Genomic DNA, 24,376 nt, shown 5'->3' with positions numbered 1-24,376 from the left:
TAAGTATCTATATAGTTAGATGAAACCAAAAAAGAATTTCTGTTCCAACAACTTGCAAAGTGAGGACTTGATAGTTCTATTTAGAAACAGTGGGTCTGATTCACCATTGCCTTTCACCCTGTGTAGTCATTTACACCTGTGCAAAGTGGGTGCAGACCACTACCATTTGGGACAGGTATAAAAGGCTATGCACAGTAGTGGAGAATCATGTCTAGGGGGTTGGACAAGTTTTCTGTAAACTTTTTAGTGGCTTGCCCAGTGGGGACATTGTAAACTTGTAGAACCTTCCCAATTTCTCTTCAAGTTGACTATATAGATTCTAATTAATACCCAAGATCCAAAGTCTTTCTGACTCTGATTCCCTATGACATGTTATAGCTGCGGTACAAGGTCAGGCTAAAGAAGCCGTGCTGGTTTTGGGTTCTCTCTTATTACTTTTTCTCTTCATTAATATACTGGAATTACTTTCTTGTAAAACCTGCTTATTGTACTTAAATGTACTAGCATTTCTTACTTTTCTAATTAACTTTCTTATCTGAATTTCAACCAAAAATAACAAGAAATGTAATAATGATAAGATATTGTTCACCTAAAAACATGCATTCTTTCTATCGTTATCTCTTTGCTTGCAGTTTCTCACTTGTTGCTTAATTAAGGTATCAGAATATTAGCCCCAAATTATTTTCTTGATCTAGTACTTGAATTCAACTGAAACAATTTAGCCTTTCTCAGTATTTAACCTTTATCTGTAACATGCAGATACAATTTGGCACATATTGTATTTGATTCACATAATTTAATGGGTAATATTATGGGGGGGGGGTTGTTCATAACCAGACAAACTAATTAAATAAACAGATTGGATTCAACAACTTTGTGCACTCAGAGAAGTTTAAATACTGGTGTCCCTCATGCTCCTTGATCTTGAATATAACAGCACTAAAGTGATAAGTACCCTGAGGAATTGTGGTAGTAAGGTGTGGAATTCAAAGCAAGGGTCTTACCAGTTTGTTAATTACAGTGGAGGGTAACAGAAGTGTACATACAACCTAACCCACTCAATTTAGTCTTGCTCAGCACAGCAAAGTATGCCTGTTACAGACCTTAGAGACTTACAAGAAAAACAACTTCTGAACCACACTGCTGAGAGGGAGAAAAGAAAATTCTTCAGGAAAGGCAAGCATGATGGAGATTCATCTGGGTTCAAGTCTCAGAAGAAACTTCAGGTGGCCATTTGCCTGCTGTTGATGGAACTGTGTGAGAGGTTTACTTTCTTTGGCATTGTCTGCAACATGATTCTCTTTTGCACTATCAAACTTGGCTATCCCAACTACCAGGCAGCCATCATAAACATGTGCTTTGTAGGTGCCTCCATGTTATCACCTGTGTTTATGGGCTGGTTTGCTGAACATCTGGTGGGGAGGATCAAGCTGGTGTATATCTGCATATTTCTCCACTTTCTAGGTAGGTGCTATGCCATGATTATTTCATCTACAATGTGCTTTTTGTATGCAATTCTGCTCTAATAAGTCAATTTTTTAAAAAGTACTATAGAAACATACTATTCCTTACTTATATGCAAATCCAATAATTGTCTCCAACCTTGTGGCCTTACCAAAGTTCTTTAATAGCTAAGGACTTAACTTTTCTTTCACAAAATGTACTGGAGTAGATTTGCTAATATACCTTAACAAAGCATTATTTTGAACAATACTAAATAATGTTTGTAAAATAAGGTCTACATTTTCAAAGGTGACTAGAGATTTTGGATGCTGCAGTCTGAGAGCCTAAACTGTGATGCTATAAAGTGGCTTAACTTTTCAGAAAGCAGGCACTCAGCATTTTCTGAAACTGAGTCCCTTTAAGGTATCAGGTTGGGCACCCACAGTCACTAGTCACTTCTGGAAATTCAGTGATATAACCACTTGTTAAAGTCCATAATTTGCAATGCATTTCTCCAATTGGTGCAAATTTATGGGGTTCTGCTGTATTTAAAAGCTACATGGTTGTTAATAAGACCTATACGTTGCATAGACAAACTTCGAACTCGGAAGTCACATTTTGATGCTTACTTTTAGGGCCTGACTCATATTAGCACTATCTGACTCCTTCTCCCACCCAATGGGCTAAAATCTTTTATACGAAGTTCAGGATACACTTCTTAAAATATTTTTCCAGGTAACTTACATGTGTGAATTTTACTGACCCATGATTTTCTGTACATTTGAAGTCCCCTCAATATACAGATGTGTAATGTATGGACACCTCCTAATGATCTTCCACATAGTGGCTGGAATGGAGGACAGTATGAAACTTTAGATATGCACAGCTATTAGTATGGGTTGTCAAGGAGATTGGGTGATATAGAGGGTGGAGCCACTCCCCTTCCTAGACAAACTGAGTTTGCAAGTCTCTGCTGACTTTGTATAACTGTCATGTGGAATTCAGTAAATGTCAAAGCTGATTTGAGCTGATCTAAAAACTGAATTATCTTTTGTCTCTAGGACAGAGTTGAGGTGAAACAGGGACCTTAAGATTGCTACTCAGATCAGGCAGGTACAACTAGACAGTCGATCTCTGATGCTGCAGCCTGTCCTTTAAACTGCACAACTTCTAGAATTAACTTCATAAAATCACTAACTTTTAAGTGAACAGCACAGGCAGAAGATGAGGGCAGAACAAGTTATTGCTGCTCCATTAACATAAACATTGGAAATTCACCCAGATTTCCAGAATGCTATACTAAAATGGATATCAATTGCATTGCCACTTGATGTATAGCTGACACACAAGTTTATTCACATTTACTCATCCCAAGAGTTTGTTTGCATGCAGGCAAATAAGTTGTTATTTAGATAGGCATCAGAATAGCATTGGAGTAATTGAGATAATTTCTGAATTAGTCTTCTCTCAAGGCAACATTTCTGTCCTCTTGACCTCCATCCAGAAGTGTGAGTTTGAATTCAGTTGTGTGCAGCAGGTGCCCTGAGGTCATGTTTCAGAAAGCTTTGCACTGGAAACTCTAGCGCCTCCTTTAGAGTGCTGCCGCAGCAGGAAATAATTCTGTGTTGTATGCATCAGCTATAAAAACACCTGCTGTGGATGACTGAAGTGAAATCGTCGCAAGAATTTAAAAGAAAAAAATGACACAGAGGATCAAGTGGGTCAGTGGAAAGGAGGAAGAAGGGGGCCGTTTTGTCTAGATTGTCAAGGCACTGTATGAACTACCTCAGAAAATGACTTCCTTTGTATCCTCTTCCTTACTCCATAAACTTCCTGTTTTGAATCCCCTTGCCCTTTGATTCTAGATTACCCAAAAAAAAAAAAAAATCAAAGTGGGACAAATTGACTTTAATGATAAAACAAAGGATAAATTGTTGAACTGTATACTGAATACACTGCATCAGACCACTTAACCGTCCATTGACAACTGTCAGAGGTAGCACAAAGCATTTTCCAAAGAGGAACAAATGTCACTATAGCAAGGGGAAGTTTCTTGGAAAATAAATATAAAATATTAGGGATGATGATTTGATACTAGACTTGTTAGTGTACGTACAATGCATGGGATATGACTTTTTATTGTGGGAGCTTATTACAAATTTTTGCTTAATCCATCATCCTGGGGCCGGGGTTTCAGATTTTGATGTTTAGTATCACAATCCTGGTCTCCTGTTGCCATGCTTGAAGCAGACATGTGTGCAAATATTATGTATATGATGTATTTGAATTTCACTCAAAATACACTTAAAAGGCTCATCAAATATGGGAGCATCACTTTGCTTATAGAAACAACGCCGTAGATTGGAGGTGCCAAATCTCAACTACAGAGTCCTAAAATGTGTTCTGGGGCTAACTTTTTCTGAAGCTGCAAAGGGAAGAGTAAAACTGATAAAATAAGTAAAAATAATCAAATAGCATATCTGAGAATACATCATAACGTTTGCCAAATTATCTGATGACTATTGTTCATCTAGCTATAGTGATAAACTACAGCTTTTGAGTTCAAGCAAGCAATTTCTATTAATCCATCTAGATAGATAAGAGTAGCGCAAATTATGGTCATGTTTTTTTATTTGTAAAGAGAACTTCTATGCCACATACAGGGCCAGCTCTAGGCACCAGCATTCCAAGCATGTGCTTGGGGCAGCACTTTTCAAGGGGCGGCATTCCAGGGTTTTTTGTGTAGATTTTTTTTTTTTTTTTTTGCTTCGGCGGTGGCTCTCCGGTTGTTTTGTTTTGTTTTTTTTGCTTGGGGCAGCAAAAAACCTGGAGCCGGTCCTGGCCACATAACTGCAGCCCTCTGGTCCCAGCCCAGCCCTGAAAGCAATGAAGTTCAGGTACTTCTGCCATATGTAGTCAATATTCTTGCCTAATAGTAGTATTCAGCAAAGTTCTGGACTTGTAGTTGTACCCGCATGTCACTCTAAAGGAATGAATAATTTTCTTTCCCATTGCGTGTGTAGATATTTTTTTTTAACTAATTTAGAGACTATAATTCCAATGTAGCTGTTAATCTAGAAAATAAATACTGGATTCAATGCTTCATCATTTTAACCAGTTACATATGTCCATTTTCTTCCCCATTGTAGGTACAGCCCTACTACCTGTTGTTGCCTTCCCCTTTGAAGATTTTTATATAGACAGACACTATATCTTTCACCCGCTAGCCAAAAAGGAGCAGAAAATACTCTTCTACTTTGGGCTATTAACAGCCTGCTTTGGATCAGGAGGCATAAGAGCTATAGTTTGTCCACTGAGTGCATACAACCTTGAGGATTTTGAACCAAAGGAACTTCTTTCTTTTTTCAATTGGTGAGTTTCTTAATATTGCAATAGAACAACTGTGTGAGATGATGGAGCTTAATTAAAAACTCAAGTGCATCTCAATTTTTTTAAATGAATTTATATAGAAAATCTCATTTTTAGCTGTAACAATTAATTTTCAAAAGGACTACCTAAATTTCCTTCCAGGAACATAGATTCATAAATCTTAAGGCCAGAAGGAACCACCCTGATCATCTAGTCTGTCTTCCTGCATAGCACAGGCCAGGGACTTTCACCCAGGGTGAATCAGAGTCAAGTGACTTGCCCAACTTGACACAGAATTAATAAGCAAGTTGTTATTCTATCTGAGTTCTTACACTATGGTACTTAAAGGCCTGTCAGGGATGTGGTGAAGTTACTTGCTGGGTCTCAATCCTTTGATCTAGGTTGAGTAGACTCCGTAGAGGTGGCAAAGTTCCTTGAACACACACAAGTACCAGCACTAAAATAAAAAAATCAAAACATCACATTTGGAACTGTCGTTTACTTCAAGAGGTGGTCGATTTCCTCATGTGAGCAGTGGTGATAGAAAGATAGGCCTCATAGATTCTCTTTCCAGCTGTGACTGATGGTTTAGGACCTCAGGTAAGTCACTTGACTTCTGTTCTTCAATTTAAACATCTATATAGTTACCAGGGCTGGCTGGAAAATTTCAGACAAAAACATCTTTCATTGGAAAATGGGGCTTCATCAAAATCACAATTTTCTACAGAAAAAGCATTTCCATTGGAAAAATTGACATATAACATTTTGTCAACTCAAAATAAACTGTTTGTTTCCTTTTGGTTTGACATTTACAAATTATTTTTTTTCTGGACTCTGTTCCACAAAATTTCAACAGTTCAAGATTTTTATTCTGATTTGGGACAAAATGATGAAATATTAGAATTTTCCTGGGACAGAAATTCTTTACCTACCTCAGAGGGAGTTTTGTGATACTTAATTTTTGCCAATTATCCAGAAATTCTTGATTGAGAGGTGCTATACATGTGTCATGAATTGTTGGTACTACTAAAAATAAATCAAAGTGTATCTATTATGAACTGAAACTGAGCACATTTGAATATTGATAATGCCTCACTGATGAATCAATGAAGAATTTATTACGTCATATTTCTGTTCGTATGGGGATGGATTCAGGGCTGGTGCAACCCATTAGGCGATCTAGGAGGTTGCCTAGGGCGCTGAGATTTGTGGGGCGGCGACTGCCGTGGTATTTTGGTGGCGGGACCTTCTGCCGCCTCTGTGGGGGGGCAGCATTTCGGGGCGGGACCTTCCGCTGCCCTAGGGCGGCGGAAAAGCTGGCGGCGCTCCTGGATGGCTTTCAGAGCTATTCCTTTTCCTCCCCCCAGTTATGTTAATATTGAAGATTTTTGGATTCAATCCAAACTTCAGTGAATAGTGTAGCTTTACTAAAGGTGGAAAAGACTGTTTGGTTCCTTAAAACAGATTCTGGCTCCTTGACCTGCCCAAAGGAGAGAGAAAAACATCCTCCTTTTTAATTCTATTCTGAGTTTTAATCCTTAATTAGCAACATCATTTTGATTAAATAAGACTCTGGAGGATTAAGACTGGAGAGCAATCAGTTGTTCTGAAAGATTGCTCTGGAGAATTTATTGTACTATGGTTTTAGTCATTCAGACTTGTGTTTAATCAAAGTGACATTTCTCAGTGTTGATTACAAGGGAGACATAACGACAGAATGAATAAAATATTTCCTTGGGGGAATCCAAATGGGTCAGTTCTTGGGGCTTTGGAAGTATCAGGAAAGGTGTGTATGATTAAAAACTAATTTCTACAGTTGTCTGGCATCTGAGGCAGGAACCATATGATTTGTAATCTTAAAACTAACAAAATGGGGTTTACTTCTTCACATTTCGTGGTCTCATTACAACCTCGTAAGTTTATAATCATACGCTATTTTCTCTTCTTGGTAGATTCTTTGTCACGAGAATAAATGTTTAAAATACATATATATTTAATGAGACAGTTGCACACTGTTGCTTTTTAGCAAAATCTAGATTTTTATCCAACCTGCTTTACTTCAGAAATCAGGCCTAACAGCTTTTCAAAAATCAAACTTCTTGCAAAGGACTGTGTAACTATGATCTTAACCCTAGTATGTGGTGAGGGCTGCATTACACTTCTAGGGCCTGAATCCAATCTCTGGAACAAACTAGGTGTAAAATCATGGAAATAAATGGATTTCACCAATGTTAAACTAAGAAGAGGAAAACTGGGTCCTGAGAGTCTGAAACCTGGGGCTATAAGTTAAGGCTGTAAACTGGTACTACTTCTTGATGCACGAGAACTCCCATTGCTATCGATGGGAATAGCAAAAAGGTCAGGGACAGAATATGGTCTTTAAATTCTCACCAACAACTGAGCTGGTAAAACAAAATTGCCTTGAGCATTGAGGTGTTGGAAAATTGTGGTTCGTATAGGATCACTTCTATATCTGTCCTTGTCTTCTATTCCTTCTGGAGAAGGAATCACCAATCTTGCTCAGTGTTTCCCTCTTCCTTCTACTAATATTTCTTTCCTTTTTTGTTGCCTCAACTCAATCTCTCAATTATTTTCATCACTCCTATTTTGTATTTATCTCTTTTTTTTGTTCCTTTCTCCCTGTGTTCACTACCATGGCCACTGAATTTTTGTTCCCTGCAGGGTGTCAGAAGGGCTTTCCTTTCTGCAAAGCCTCATTGTCAAATGAAGAAAAGTATGGTAAACAAATGTTTCTGCATAGTTTTGGAAATGGACCATTATCTGGTACTTGAGTGTATCTTAGTCCAAACTCCATTGCCTATAGCTAGCCTAGCTTCTGTATAACACTCTTCATCAGTAGATATCAAAACACTTTACAAGGAGGTCAGTATCATTATCTCCATTTTACAGATGGGGTAACTGATGCATGGAGTGGGTGGTGACTTAGCCAAGGTCACCCAGCATATCATAGCAGAGCCAGGAATAGAACGCAGGTCTCCTGAGTCCCAGTTCAGTGCTGTATCCATTAGGCAACACTGACTCTCCCAAGCTAACTTTGTCAGAAATAGTCAGAAACAGAGCTGGTCGAAAAACAATTTCTATTCCACAGAAAATTGAAACAGGATGAAACAAAATTTCAGCCTCAAGATCAAAAGTAAAACTCAAAATTTTTCATGAAACGAAACATTCCAAAGCACATTGCTTTGACCCTATAGAATATAATACATACATAAAAGTCAAAACAAAACATTTGGCTAACTTCCTATTGAAAACATTGGCATAATCGGTATGTTCCTGTGAAACTTTTTGATTTTGTCAATTTCCCATCGCCTCTAAACAGAACCTTGGGGCAGAATCTGTGCTACTTCATTTTTTAAAAAGCAGCCACCAACCCCTTTTCTCCCAATAAACCTTTGCATTTCTCAGAATGGAAATCAAGCTGTTTACCTGGCAAGTATGAAGGCCTCAGTCATCACTGCTGGAATGTGAACCTGTGATCTCAGGGAGTATAAGCAAACCTGAGGTTCAGATTCCTGAGTCTACTGGAATATCTTTATTAAAGGACTAAAGCTTAACACTCCAAGACTGATTTATCTGACCTGCATGTGTTACCACCAAAATATCCCTGGAAATCCTGTAATACCTGGTGCATGAAAAATGCTAAAGCAACTAGTAAATGGCCAAACTACTTCAGAGTAAGAGGTTGCAGAAGCAAGTATTGTGATCAAGGGCTGAGCAGAATGGGGTTAGGCTATTCTTACTCCACTCAAAGGCAGCATAAAATATCTGGCTGTTCCTGGTATAATTATTTGAAGTGAAATACTTAAGATGCTGACATTTAAACTGTAATTATAAAGCTTCTAAGCTAACACCCAACTGAGATGAATAGGGTAGTTCTCACCAGAAAGAGAGAGTTTTTCTGGATGTCTGTGGACTTTATAGGACAACATGGAAGCTATTCATATTTGGACGGTGTCTTCACAATAGACCTACAGCCTTGCTTAAAAATGAGAAAACAAACTGCGGGGGCCAGCAGCAAAGTGCCAGTATGACATTCCAGCCAGTTCTTTTCCCTCCCCACCTTCCACCACCAATCACAGGAATCATGCTGTGGCAGACTAGCGCCACCTGCCAGATAGCCCTTTTTACCCAGCATATTGTATGGGCAGAACTACTAATAGAGGAAGCAAATTTAAGTCATTTGAAAGATGCTAGTGGAGATTTCCCACCTCCCCAGTTGACCTTGAAGTAGTTCCATAGTCATTTCATAATTCTGCCCAAAGGCTTAGCAGGATCTCTTGGGTTACAGGTTGATCGTATTGATGGCCGTTTTTGTAGAGCCAGGGGCCTTTAGGTGGCTGTAGAACCCATGCTTTGCCATAGAATAATACTCTAGCAGGAATGCTTTCTCTTCTATTTACATACTTATTTCTAGTTTTCAGGGTTGCGAAGAACAGATTTAAAAATTTTGTTAAAGTGGATGTTTAAAATTAAATTTACACAAGTTAAAAGGGAAGATACTGTACATCTGGGGTCAGGCTTGGTAGTACAAATCAATGCAAAGATGTCTTCCTGAATCTGCAGGTAGTCTGAAACAATAACTTGAAGAGTTGAATGAATCCATTCTTTTCAGTGATTAACGCTAAAAACTAAATACGGTTTAAATGTCAACTATTTTACTGATTCTCATTTAATCAGAAACAAGCAGCTAATTATATTAATGTGCAGATCTAATTCATTTAAAATCTCCTTTATACAATCTAATAATCATAGCAGTGTAGGACCGGATGGGACCTCGAGAGGTCATCTAATCCCCTGCACGCAAGGCAGGAGTACATAATAACTAGACCATTCCTGACAGGTGTTTGTCTAACCTGTTCTTAAAAACCTCCAATAACAGAGATTCCACAACCTCCCTAGGCAATTTGTTCCAGTGCTTAACTACCCTGACACTTAGGAAGTGTTTCCTAATATCCAGCCTAAACTTTCCTTCCTGCAATTTAAGATCATTGCTTATTGTTGTATCCTCAGAGGTTATCAAGAACAATTTTTCATCCTCCTCCTTGTAATAACTTTTTATATACTTGAAAGCTGTTATCATGTCCCCCCTCAGTCTTCTCTTTTCTAGAATAAACAAACCCAATTTTTTTCAATCATTTCTTATAGCCATCTTTTCTAGACCTTTAATCATTTTTGATGCTCTCCTTTGGACTTTCTCCAATTTGTCCATATCTTTCCTGAAATATGGCACCCAGAACTGGACACAATACTCCAGCTGAGGCCTTATCAGTGCGGAGTAGACTGGAAGAATTATTTATTGAGTCTGGCTTGCAACACTCCTGCTAATATATCGAGAATGGTGTTTGCTTTTTTTTTTTTTGCAATAGTATTACACTGTTGACTCATATTTAGCTTGCAATCCACAATAACTCCTAGATCCCTTTCTGCACTACTCCTTCCTAGGCAGTCATATCCCATTTTGTATGTTTGCAACTGATTGTTCCTTCCTAAGTGGATTACTTTGCATTTGTCCTTGTTGAATTTTATCCTATTACTTCAGACCATTTCTCCAGTTTATTTTGAATCTTCCAAAGCACTTGCAACCCCTCTCAGCTTGCTATCATGCACAAACTTTATAAATGTACTCTTCATACCATTATCTAAATCGCTGATGAAAATATTGGACAGAACAAGGACTGATCCCTGTGGGACCCCATTTGATATGCCCTTCTAGTTTGACTATGAACCACTGATAACTACTCTTGGTGAACTGTTTTCCAACCAGTTATGCAACCACCTTATAGTAGCTCCATCTAGGCTGTAATTCCCTAGTTTGTTATGAGAAGGTCATGCGAGACAATATCAACAGCCTTACTAAAATCTAGATCTACCACATCTACTGCTTCCCCCCCATCCACAGGGCTTGTTACCTGGCCAAAGAAAGCTATCAGGTTGGCTTGACATGATTTGTTCTTGACAAATCCATGCTGATAGTTACTTATCACCTTATTATCTTCTAGGTGTTTGAAAATTGATTGCTTGATTATTTGCTCCATTATCTTTCCGGATACTGAAGTTAAGCTGACTGGTCTGTAATTCACCGGGTTGTCCTTATTCCCCTTTGTATAGATTGGCAGTATGTTTGCCCTCTTCCAGTCCTCTGAAATCTCTCTCGTCTTCAATGACTTTTCAAAGATAATCACTAATGGCTCAGATATCTTCTCAGTCAGCCTCTTGAGTATTCTAGAAATGTATTTTATCAGGCCCTGATGACTTGAAGACATCTAATTTGTCTAAATAATTTTTAACTTGGTCTTTCCGTATTTTAGCCTCAGAGTTTGCCTCATTTTCACTGGCATTCACTATGTTAGACATCCAATTGCTACTAAATGTTTTGGTGAAAACTGAAACAAGCCCATTTAGTACTTCTGCCATTTCCACATTTTCTGTTATTGTTTCCCACACCTCACTGAATAATGGGCCTACCCTGACCTTGGTCTTACTCTTGCTTCTAATGGATTTGTAGAATGTTTTTTTTGTTACCATTGATGTCTCTAGCTAATTTAATCTCATTTTATGTCTTGGCCTTTCTAATGTTGTCCCTACATGCTTGTGTTGTTTGTTTGTATTCATCCTTTGTAATTTGACCTAGTTTCTACTTTTTGTAGGACTCCTTTTTGATTTTTAGATCATTGAAGATCTCCTGGTTAAGCCAGGGTGGTCTCTTGCCATACTTTCTATAGTTCCTATGCAGTGGGATAGTTTGCTCTTGTGTCCATAATGATCTCTTTGCCAACTCTCTCAAACTGTGTTTTCCCTTAGACTTGCTTCCCATGGGATCTTGCGTACCAACTCCCTGAGTTTGCTAAAGTCTGCATTCTTGAAATCTATTATCTTTATTGTTCTGTTTTTCCCTCCTACCATTCCTTAGAATCGTGAACTCTATCATTTCATGGTCACTTTCACCCAAGCTGCCTTCTATTTTCAAATTCTCAGCTATGATCCTCCTAGCCTTGCGGGTACAGAGCTTTTCCTCCTCCATCTTTGGGGGTGATTCCTCATCACCCATTGCCAAGGCAGCATAATGGTTCTTCATCACCATAGTTGGTGGGTTGTTCATAGCTAGTTCATGACGCTACCATAGAACTTCCAGTCTGCTACATCAGAGTGCCACAGAATCTGGGGCCTTGTCATAGAAAGAATTTATGTAGCCTGTGAAAGGTCTTACCTGGTGATTTTTTGTTTGTTTGTTTCTCTCACTACTATCCTGACCACTAGCCCTACAACTCCATTATAGTCATCCTCAGAGAGGGAGCTATACAATAATGATGTTTGAAATGTGAGGGGGCGCTAAACAGTGATTACAGTGTTTGGCCTTTCAAACACCCAACACCCCACCCCCAGCCAACCCCAGCAGATGTGTGGTCTCCAACAGTGCAGTTTGCTGCACTGGTGCCTGTAAGACTGCTTAGCTACTGAATCCAGGGCTCGAACCTCAAGTATCCTGCCTGTCTCTACCCCAAAGTGGTCTCTCAGATGCTCTGAAGAATTCAATGGAATGTCAGGAAAGTAGGTGGGGCATCAAAATCAGAAACAAGCCATAGGCTCATGTCTGTCTAGGTTCTTATATACAATTCATCACTGTGACATGATGATCATGATGGTCCCTTCTGGTCTATGACATGAGCACCTCTCGGAATTTTGAAATGTGCACATCAAGATACATTTCTCTTTCTCTCTTCCCTCCAGTCAGCAAAGACTCGATATTTTTCCTTTACTTATTTTGGTGGCAGTATTGTGAGAAAGCTAGATCAAGGAAGTGTGCTTTAAATTTTGATTTCAGGGCACCAAGATTTATGGAGGTCCTAATTTCTTCTCCGAATGAATTTTTCAGTTGCTGAAAAAAGTCCATCTTCTGCACATATGGGTTTCATTCTTTAGGCTACCATTTCCAGTGGAACACAATGGACATTATAGTCATGTAGGGTGAGACAGCCTGGGCTGATCTCATGTAGAGCTCTGGAGACCAGGATTAAAACCTTGAACTTGGCCAGCATCTGGAGCTGTTTGCCCCTATCGTGCAATTTTAAACTTAAACACAAAATTGCCAGAAGAGGGCCAAAGCCAATGCAAAACGCTTCCATAATCTTTAATACCTTCTCTCCAAAGTGGTTAACACCAAACCCCAAACAACTGCTTTACATTTAAAATAAAAAAAAAACCCTCTAATGGTATCCTATCTCATGGCAGAAATGGTTTAAAAGACACAGCACTAGCTAAAAATAATTAAAGTTGAAATTTTCAGGGACTTTTTCAGATGGCTTTGGAGGATGGTTTAAGCCTGGAAGTCCCTGCTTCCTGGCATACGTAGTATTGCTAGTCTCCCTAACCTTCTCGGCAGCACTGAGTTCATCCAAATTGGATTTGTCATTATTCTTTCCTCGGCCACTGCCTGTATGACACTAGGCTTGCTGCTTAAAAGTGCCCTCCTGCCCACTGCTTCTAAGCCACTGTCAGATGCTCTTCTTCCCTAACAAGAGAGATTATTTTGTTTTGAGTTGAACAAACGTGGGTATTGTCACTCCTCCACGTCTTCAGCATTATAAAGGCTTTTCTTCTTGGCTCTAGCTAGCTAGGCCAATGACAGAGTAGTCAGAAGCACTACAGTAATGCTCTCAACATTGTAACTTACAGTGATGCCACTACAGTTTTCTGGGCAATTACAACAGACTAGCAAGGAGCCTTTTAAAGGGAAGAAGCAGAGGCAATGTGGATGGGCCTTTGGTGTTTAATAGCAACTGCTTTGTCTCCCCTCCCGCCCCTTCCCCTCTCCTCAAGGTTCACAGCCAAAACATTGATCTTATCTTTAATACGTGTTCTCTTATGTAGAGGACAGTGATAGTAGACAGATTTGCAGCTCCAGCTGAACTGATAGTATGCCCTGCCCACTCACTTGTGCTTAAGATAAAAAGTTGTAAAGCCAATAAGGGTGAGATGAGCAAGAATAGCGAAGGTCATCTCTCCTGCTTGTTTATTTTAAGTGAATTCAAGACTAATGATGCATGCTAGACTCAAGTTCTTTGTCCATTATCTGCAGAACAGGTAGAACCCAAGGCAATAGCAATACGTGCTCCTCCAGGCTTCCTCAATGTGTCTCAATCTCAATACACAGAGTCCATCTGTGGGTGTGGGTGTGAAATCAGTTACCTCCATGCTCAGTCAGTCCTTGCTCTCAGTGCAGTGGCTCTCAGCAAGGGTGACAACTGTGGTGATGCTCTCACTTTGATACTGAAACTGCATACAAAGAAATCTAAGCAATATGTTCTGTTGATTGTTGAGTTCTTGTTTATATTCTTTAAAATAGCATTAGCTTGTTAACCCATTCAGAAGTTTAAGACATGTTTTAAAGAGGCTTGATTTTTGTCATTTTCATGCTGAGCATCCACTCTCTGAAAATCAGGGCAAGTGTCTCAAATTTGATACAGAGATTACTGAGTGAGATTTCTTTGGCCCGTGTTATGCAGGAGGTCAGACTAGATCAGTGGTGGGCAACCTACGGCCTGCGGGCCACATGCAGCCCATCAGGGTAAGCTGATTGCGGGCCACGAGACATTTTGCAGACGTTGATCATCTGCAGGCATGCCCCCCCTCCCAGCTTCCAGTGGCTGCGGTTCACCGTTCCTGGCCAATGGGAGCGGCAGGGCAGGAAGCAACAGCCAGCACGTCCCTGCATCCTGCCGCTTCCCGCAGCTCCCATTGGCCGGGAACAGCAAACTACGGCCACTGCGAACTGCAGGGGGACCATGCACGCAGACGGTCAACTTCCGCAAAATGTCTCATGGCCCGCAGTCAATTTACCCTGATGGGCCGTAGGTTGTCCACCACTGTGCTAGAGTCAGCAAGGAAATACTTTCTCCTTGTGTATAGAATTATACATTTGGCATGGGGCATTATGGGTTTTTTCATCTTCCTTCGAAACGGTATTGCCAACTCCACATATTCAAAAACCTTATTCAGGCATCCATAAACCAAGAGATTAATTTAAAAATCATGAGTCTAAAAAAATGGGGGTACTTTTTGTCTTCTGGCTTTTGAGCCTTTAGGCATCAATATTTTTTCTACAACCATGTGGGCTAGAAACTTGGTCTGTTTTTATAAGTAAGTACTGAGACTCTCCCGTAATCAAGTGAAAGTTCATGTAAACTCTCAGGCTATGCAGGATCCAGTGCAGTGTGGTGCATACCACACAGGTGTAAATACACCCCACTCAATGTTGTTAAAGTCAGGAAACTTTTTAACTTCAGAATGCTTAAAACTACTTTTTGCAACAGAATTGCATTCTTAATTACTTGCATCTCTTCACCAGTTTCCCTCTTAGAATAACTTTTGTCTGTTTACCATAGGTTTTATTGGCTGGTTAACTTAAATTCAGCAGTTGTCTTTGTTAGCATTTCTTATATCCAGCAATCTTTGGCCAAGAACCTTGGTTTTCTTATCCCATTTGTGTCTGTGCTTATGGCCCTGATCACAATTCACATGGTGCGCAGTGAAATGATTTACCAGCCCAAAAAAGGTAAGATGCAAATATCTGTCTCTTAGAAATGTTTTAAAGGTGACTTTAAAAAATTGTTTAACTGTTCTTTCCCCAAAGCTACATCCATTCTGTCTGCACTCATTTTGGACTTAATCCTGCTGAGTGCCTCCTGTGAAGGGCTGAACATCTTCTACTGCCATTAACTTCAGCACTTTGCAGAATCAGGCCCATACAAAACCAGTTAAAACAGGCCCTTACCAGGAGGTGGCTGCATCACGGGAGATCTGATGCTGATTTTCTATTTTAAAGCTATCATTGCTGCAATGTAGGCTATTACAATAGAACCTCAGAGCTACAAACGCCTCTGGAATGGAGGTTGTTCGTAACTCTGAAATGTTTGTAACTCTGAACAAAATGGTATGGTTGTTTCAAAAGTTTATAACTTTGAGTTAATATAGCTTTGAAACTTTACTATGCAGAAGAAAAATGCTGCTTTTAACCATCTTAATTTAAATGAAACAAGCATAGAAACAGTTTTCTCACCTTGTCAATTTTTTTTAACTTTCCCTTTATTTTTTTTAGTAGTTTACAGGTTTTGATTTTGGTTTTTTTTGGTATCTGCTACTGCCTGATTGTGCACTTCCGGTTCCAAATAAGGTGTGTGATTGACTGGTCGGTTCGTAACTCTGGTGTTCATAACTCTGAAGGCCTGCTGTATCCCTAAAACTAAATATTAGAAATGTTGAACTGTTTAAACATGCAGATAGCTTTGAGTACTTTAAAACAAAGACATTTTTACTGCATCTCCCAGCTTGTTGCAACATTTTAAACTATAGCAACTCCTTAAAGTACTTTGATTCTGCTTTATAACTTGTAAAATGCAATTTGTATGCAGTAGGAGGAGGGGAACCCTACCAAATGCAAGAAATTAAGCTTCCAAAAAAGAGAATAAAAGCTTTAATGTTAAAATAAACCCTGATTGTTTAATCAGTGGAAAAATATAGTTAATAGAAATATAGTTAGATGGATGTTGGCAGTGTTATTGTAGCCATGTTGGTCCCAGGATAAGAGAGACAGTGGGTGAGGTAATATCTTTTATTGGACCAACTTCTGTGGGTGGAAGGGACAAGCTTTCAAGTTTTACAGAGCTGAGAAAGACCTTGGTGAAGCTCAAAACTTTGTCCCTTCTCCCAACAGAAGTTGGTGCAATAAAAGCTATTTCCTTCCCCACCTTGTGTCTCTTACTTTTGAATGACGGCTATTGTTTCTGGAATTTTCAGACACATTAATTACTCACATATAGGAAGCATCTTTGAGCTCCAACGTGAGATTAAGATTCAACCCCATGATGCTGTGATCAGGTGGCTTCTCCTACCTGCTTCAAATACAATTCACCTAAGCGGAGACAAGACAAAGCTTCCCTGGGCTTTGTGCTATTTCCTTTTGAGTTCCATTTGTGAATAAAACCAGTCTCCCCAACAAGACTGGCTACTGCCAGGGCTGCTCAAGCCCCATGCTGAAGTCCTAGAATCATAAACTATCAGGGTTGGAAGGGACCTCAGGAGGTCATCTAGTCCCACCCCCTGCTCAAAGCAGGATCAATCCCCAGACAGATTTTTACCCCAGTTCCCTAAATGGCCCCCTCAAGGATTGAACTCACAACCATGGGTTTAGCAGGCCAATGCTCAAACCACTGAGTTATCCCCCATCCCCCCTGAGAACTGCGTCCTCTGAGAACCATTCCCTGTACCCTAAAGTCAAGGTGTAGGGTGACCAGATGGTCCATTTTTAAAGGGACAGTCCCATTTTTGGGGACTTTTTCTTATATAGGTGCCTATCACCCTCCACCCCCATCCCGTTTTTTCACAGTTGCTATCTGGTCACCCTATCAAGGTGGGGCAATGTCATGTGCAACAATGAGTCAGCAAATCACACACCTCTTCTGAGTCTCTACTACATTGCGCTTTGGATAATATTTTACTCCCATTTTGCACAAGTATAAGCTTTATCAAATCACATTGGTAGTGTTGCACGTAATGTGTACAGGTGCAAAGAACAAAGGCTGGGATTTTCAGAGGAGCCTCAGGAAATTAGGGACTCAAATACCATTGATTTTTTTCAATGGACTCTTTTGAAAATTCCTGTCAGAAACTGAAGACAGTGGAGATTCTGGCTCATGGCATGTTGACACCAAGGACATATCTGAACAAAAGCCGTGGATCTGAATGTACTTAGCATGAGGAAATTTGTATCTGAACTTCGCAGCTTGAGCCAGCCTGTCTGTTATGGAAAATTCACAGCACCGAAGTCACTAGCAAGGTTTACTCAGGTCCTTAGGGTCACAGCAAAGAAAACAAGAGATACCAAGAACTTTTTGGTAATAGAAGTGGCCTTACAAAAATGTTAATTGCCCTACAAAGTCAGCACAGGCAGCACTTGTTTGTATATCATTGCTTAATGTTTTTCTGAATGAATGTTGTTTGGTTTAATTAATATTTTGCAAGTTTCAACAGAATTGCCCATTTTTGGAGTAGTAATCTGAGGGCTTTTAATCCTTATTTTGGCTCCTTCCAATAAAATGACTACATTGGAAATTCTTTAGAGCCATAATTCAAATTCAGAGGTGACCTTAAAGAAATGATTTTTATATATGCTCCCTTTTTATTTTAAGGTAACATTTCCAATGTGGACCATGCATTCCATCATGTTTAGCAGTCAAGCATTGACTTCATTTGCATTTCTTCCCACTGCTATAATTTTAAGAACTGGCAGGTGACCAAAGATGAGAAAAAATGTGTGTCTACCATCTAGAGTACAATGTAGGCTTTTTATTATAATTAAGTAGCATAGATATTCATGATTAGATCAAGGTCAGAGTAGCAGAACATCAGAGCCAAAAGCAGTAAGGATAAAGAAGGGGAAAGATTGCTTTCTAAATGTTTTTATTTTAGTGTCTAAACAGATGTACATTTCCAAGGAAACGTTAAAAATCTCAATTTGTATAAACATGAAATGGATAATGTTGATATATACTGAAGTACATGGTTATGTCTGTAGAACAGATATCTGTTTCAATGATAGTGCTGCATATCATATGCTTTCTGTATCTTCTCCCTTTGCCCTTCTTACCCCATGCCTTCCTGAATTACTGCTTCAATTAATGTCAAAATTCGAACAGAGTATTTCTCTGAAATTACACTCCTCCTTAAAAAGCAGGGGTGACTCCTGGCACTATTAATATCAGTGGCAAAGCTTTTATTGACATCACTGAGGCCAGAATTTCACCCAAGTTGTTCATTTAAACAAAACTGCAACTACAGATAAACAAGCTTCATACACAGGTTGAGTTCCAGATTTGTCTGTCTTGTTTACCAGGGAGGGACCACAACCCATCTGGAACTCTACACATTGTTCAGAAATATCTAGTAGCTAAATAGTATATTGCAAGTAAATATATCATTGCCTTCTTACTCTTGTGCAGAACAAAATATTTTCTAGATCTTCACAAGCGGTTGATTCTCAGATTGTATTATGAAAGGAGGGAAATTGTTCTAATAAGAAATGCCTTGAAATGTCAGGGCTCGACAATAACCTGTCATCCATGTTAAATCTTCTTTCCAATGTGAATAATGGAACTTAAGTCTGAATTTTTTAATAGTGGTTGTTTCCAAGTGTGTAATCTGCAATAAACTGGATATGCTACAGCGCAAACATTTCTTAAGGTGTAACATTTTTCTTTATTCATCTTATCCACCTATTTAATAAATGGGTACAGCTGTCTAAGACCTTAATCTCCTGAAAGGGCTGATTTCAAGAGGAGTCCAGGGTTCCTCACTTCTCACAGGACTAGGCTGTAACTGCACCTCTTGTAAATGAGTGCATTCTTTGTAATGACACAATGTCAACTGTGGGGCAAAAAGCTAGAGATCAGCCCATGTGGGTAAACATCAGATAGCTAGCTACAGCCCCAAATCACGACAGCTGGTGAAAACTATACCCTTACGCAAGTTCTCTCATGTCTATTTTCACTTCTAAAAGGCCTCTTCATACTGATTAGAGAATCCAGAATCTATACCCTCTTCCTTTTTTCTGATCAGTTTATCTTAATTTGAACACTCTTATAAAGATGGCTTTTTCTTCTTGGTTATGTTTTTAGACCTCAAAGCTTTTTTTAAAAAGAGTACGTAAGCCAGAAGACTCGATAACTTGGATCCATATTGTATATTTCCCTCTCTGTTAGGGAGATCTTATTTATCAATGCCAACAGTCCAGCTGTGGATACTAAGCAGCCAGAGAGTGGGTTTAAATCTTGATTAGCCAATAGCCATTGCTTTCTTAGTTCTTTCCTGACATTAAGTGAATAAATACAGTGTTTGTGATAGGTGCCAACTCAGGAGATGAACTCCACCATAAATAAATAAAATAGGCCCCAGGCAGCAGCAATGCAAACTTACCTCACACCTCCCTGCCAATATGTCTCAACCCTGGGATGACCTTTGTGGGATAAAGGCATTTAAGATCGATCTATCTATCTAATCATACTCATATTACCCCTCCTTTACTGTAGTATCCGAGTGACTCAAACACCCCTGTGAGATAGAGAAGTGCTATTACCCCGTTTGACAGATTGGGAACTGAGGCACAGAGAGTAAGTGATTTGCCTGAGGTTGCACAGGCAGAGCAGGAATGTGATCCCAGAACTCCCAGACCATAGGCTAGGACCGAATGACTGAACCATCCTTCCTGTCTAAGTTTCCATACTTGTACCATTGCTGGTTTCTCTGAGACTGACAACAAGGATGGTAATTGCGGTTGAGGTTTTTGTTGTTTTGCTAGGAACTAGACTGAGAACCCCTAATTTATTTCAGACAGCCTATCACATGGCCATCAGAAGGTAATATTTTTAATAACGACTAACCTGACCATGAAATATGACCATGACAAGTTCTCTATCCCATTAGCATCCGCTGAGCCATACCTCAATTCACCAGTGCCTCCCTCTTTCATTGACAGTATTGTTGGCGGGCATACAATAGCTCACTACTGGCTTGAATGGAAAACGACCCAGATCAAATCAATACAAAACACATTCAAAGGAAAATATTAATATAGTACCTGCTCAGCCATAACAATAAATCATTCCAAAGTGTTAACGGGTATTAAAAAAAAAAATCATTCTTCCTACTGAAGACAAGGCCACAACCTATGTACCTTCAGTAGGGCAGTTTAGGGTGGATGCTGCAACCAGACTTGGCCCTATATGTTCAAGTTGTCTTGTAAAGATGAATGCATTGGAACAAATCTGGTCTGCTACATCCTTTGGAAATGACCAAGATAAATCATACCCAGTTGTATTTTGTTCCAAAAGCGATTTGGCTTGTCTTCAGTTTGGCAGCAAGTAAAATGTACTGATGCATGATGTCTCTGATCATTCGCAGGTAGTTCCCAGCTGACCACCTGTGGGGTAGTTGTTCATGCACTGAGAATGTGCTGTGTGAGATACCGCCGCCTTCGTGGAGATGTGACAAGCTGGTTAGATCTTGCCAAGGAAAACTATGGTGGCTGGTACAGTGAGACTCATGTGGAAAGCACTAAGTTGCTTGTCAGGCTCTTTCCGCTCTTTGCCTTTCAAATTCTATATAGAATGTGCATCATTCAGGTGAGTAAAAAGCTTTTAATCCTAAATTCCCATGATTATTAAAATATGATGAAATATATTTAATACAATTGTATATCTAGTTTCTTGGTATGGTCTTCAACAGCTGCTTTACCAGTACAGTAGTCTTGATTTACTAAAACTTACCAGGCTATGGTCACATTGACTCTCATAAATGAAGGATGATTGGCTTGGTCAGCACTTGGGAGAGAGCCTCAGGTGACACAGGAAGACCAGTATGTGCTACTTTTTTCTTTGAATCATTATTGTTCCAGTACCCAGTGCTAGGGTGCTCTGCTGCTGGAGTTGCTGTGGATTCAGGTGAGGACCTACGCACTTGTGGTTATTAAAGACAGAATACCAGTGCTCGTTAGAAATACCATTATCTCCAATTTCCTCAACAAATTGTAATTCATTTGATATTTTCCACCGCAGACTCTCTCTGTAGTCCTAGTTGTATACTCTTTATACTGCGCTGGAGGGGATGTGTTGCTGGTGTGTCCCGCCCCAGAGGTGGGTGTATTTCAGTGGTGGATAAAGTGATCCTTTCACAGCCTGTGTAGGGGTCTCTCTGCTTCTGGGGAAGAGGTGCTATATAAATGTGAAAGTGTCATGCAGATCTACTTAGGTAGACATGATTTTTTGACTGGATGTTCCAGGTTAAGCAAAAGTTTTCAAGGTAGTTTACCCTGTGGCAACCTGCTTAGCTCTATGTTACTGAGCAGGCTTTGTACTTCACTTCCACTGATTGGTGCTAAAATTAGTGCATAGTGCTAGGCTGCTTGAGGAAAAAAAATCTTAAAATACCATATCTTAATTATACTGCTATTATTGACAGTCATTCCTGAGACAGCCTTTTCCTAAAAATAAAAAAGTTGATGTTGACACTTGACATTACTAGCCACTACAAGGTGACAATGAACCTCTATTGACATTGATTATAGTCAGAATATTCAGGCATGTATTTGAAAAGGGAGTCAAAAATTTTGAAGGGGATGATTTTTGCACTTGAGGCAGAGGAAGCAATGATTTCAAGGCTTGAGCCTTCTCTTTGATTAGGCAATCGATTAATATTGCTTCTGTAAAGATGAATAGCGCTTTCTCTATATTATGAACAGATTTGTGTGCCCGTGATTCCTGCTGATAATGTTATTCCTATTAATAACATCGATTTTCATGTGCAATTGGTAACAGAAACCAGAGGTCTATAAGTTGTGCGGCAACCATTCTGAGTTCAGCCACCATTTCTTTGTTCACCTTAAGTTTTTGCATAGTTTGTATCCTCCTCTGGAGATGAGCAGTGGAAAATCTTTTTTTTTTTTTTTTTTTTTTTTTAAGAGATTTAACATTCTGAATAACCCTAAAAGTCCTGAACAAACTGGAATCATTTTGTCCACCACTGACTTGCAGACACCTTAAGGGTGAAAACATAGTAACTCAACTGTTTTAGGAATGCCTAACAACACTGAACAACAATTTAGGACAGCAATTGAATACTAGATCTAACTGAAGCAGCAAGAGGCTTAAGTAATTGGAAAGTAATTATCGGAGTTGGAATTTCCCCAGGAAACTAAGATTAACATGATGATGTTATGAGAAGCACCATGGGGTCCTCTGTGTAAGTGCTCCAGACCTCAGTTTTATGTCTCATCTGAAAGCATTATGGAAAACAAAGCTAATGTAAATAACATTAGTTTCATACATTTGTCAAATCAGAGATTCTTGCTCAAATGCATTTAATTGAATTGATTTACATTGGGTCGATCAGCAGATAACTGGGTTTACTGAGAGATTCATCTTATTCTGGAGAGTTAGCAGGAGTAGAAGGCATAGACTTGTGGTAAAGATACAGGGGTAGGCATCAAGAGATCTGGGTTCTATACCCAGCTGTTCTGTGTGACCTGGGCAAGTCACCTATCTCTCTCTCCCTATCAGTCTGTATAATGACACTTCCCTGCTGCATGTAGGGATTGAGAGGCTTAATTCATCAATGTTTATAGAAACTTCCCCAGCCAGGCTGAGTTAGCCCTCCAGCCCCCGAGGTGAGACCAGTCACCACATGGTCAGCTCTGCTCTGTCCGCTAGTTCAGGGCTGTTGCCTGCTGTGTGTGTGTCTGGACACTTGGCTAGGAGACTACAGTTTGGATTTTAGTACAGTTGTGTAATCTGCACCTTGAGCCCTGTACCCCTTTGTGGTGAGGGGAAATCCTGGGACCGAAACAGCCTGATTCCTGCCTGAAGAGGATCCCAGCCAGCAGAGATCAGCCCCTCTGCAGTGACTGAGGAGTCCAGCGTCATCTCCAAACCTAAGGATCATTCGTGGAGTTTGTGAGTGCACCATCTTTTAGTTAGTCGGTCAGGGAATTTGTTTTGGGGACCCCCTGAACTGTGTCCTCAAGCCAGGGAGTGAGGGTTTGGGGATTTTATAACCTGCTGCATATTAAACCTCTGGAGGGATTTACCACCTTCTCCCACTTGAGTCCTTTGGGCTTTACTGAACCCCATCAGCCACACTGCTAAACCACTGCAGAGAAGAATTTTGTGGTTATAGGTCATCAAAGGCTCCAACAAAGAATGCATACCAATGGGACACTAATCTTACATTTGCTACACCAAGTCACATGACTGGGGAAAATCACAGGTATTAGCAGCGTGGGCACTGGTGAACCTAAAAATAGTGTTTTACCCTGTTATGTTAGATTTGTCTCCTATTTAATATAATTATTGTGTTGAATATATTGTATATGTTTGTGTTATTTCTTGGAAGTCTCCAACTATCTAGCAAATAAGTGGGGAATTACTCTGTGGTTAGAATTTTCCTCCCAACCTGCCCTGCTGACCCTGCCAGGAAAGAGCGAGGGGGGTCGAGGCACCACCAAATAAATTCATAGGAAAAGATAAAGAAGATACACTCTGCTGAGTGGGTGGCGGGATCCAGAAGAACCCAAACCTGTCCATCAAAACCTGTAAGCAGATTGGCATTAAAGAAGGTAACAGGATGGAGAGGGGGCGCTACACCTCGATAGACCTTCATTGTAAGATACAAAAGAAATACAAACTGTCCCCTGTTGTGGTGGGATACACCAATCGGATCCTATAAATCTACTTTGATTTCACTGGACTTGGGGGACTGGAACTAGTGGGCCTCTCTCCTTCCAATTATCAGTTTCTCTCTTCATTTACTGACCTAGAAATACAGAGAAATGCTGTTTATTACTGTTATGCTTATCAATCAAGTTTTGCAAGTGTTAGTCTGGTTCTAAAGAGCATGGCCAAATATTCATCCTGTACATCATACTGGTGCATCTGTCAGATATGACTTGCTGACATGGGTATCTAAAAAATTACTGCTGTCTTTATAATGATATATTCCT

The 24,376-nt window shown here is 39.7% G+C and overlaps 1 protein-coding gene across 1 annotated transcript in view; it reads left to right on the top strand.

The window, feature by feature from the left end:
• Nucleotides 1–1,088: 1,088 nt before the first annotated feature.
• SLC15A5 (solute carrier family 15 member 5) overlaps nt 1,089–24,376 on the top strand; it is a 64,130-nt gene continuing 40,842 nt past the window's right edge. Inside the window, exons 1-4 of the mRNA XM_034758054.1 lie at nt 1,089–1,464; nt 4,593–4,815; nt 15,216–15,385; nt 20,785–21,005. Coding sequence (XP_034613945.1) covers nt 1,089–1,464; nt 4,593–4,815; nt 15,216–15,385; nt 20,785–21,005 — 990 coding nt within the window. The remainder of the gene's footprint in view (nt 1,465–4,592; nt 4,816–15,215; nt 15,386–20,784; nt 21,006–24,376) is intronic.

The sequence above is a fragment of the Trachemys scripta genome, chromosome 1, assembly GCF_013100865.1.
Source record: "Trachemys scripta elegans isolate TJP31775 chromosome 1, CAS_Tse_1.0, whole genome shotgun sequence".
NCBI classification, from domain to species: Eukaryota; Metazoa; Chordata; order Testudines; family Emydidae; genus Trachemys; species Trachemys scripta.
Note: the sequence above shows the minus strand (reverse complement) of the source record. Positions and strands in the feature narration are given on the sequence as shown.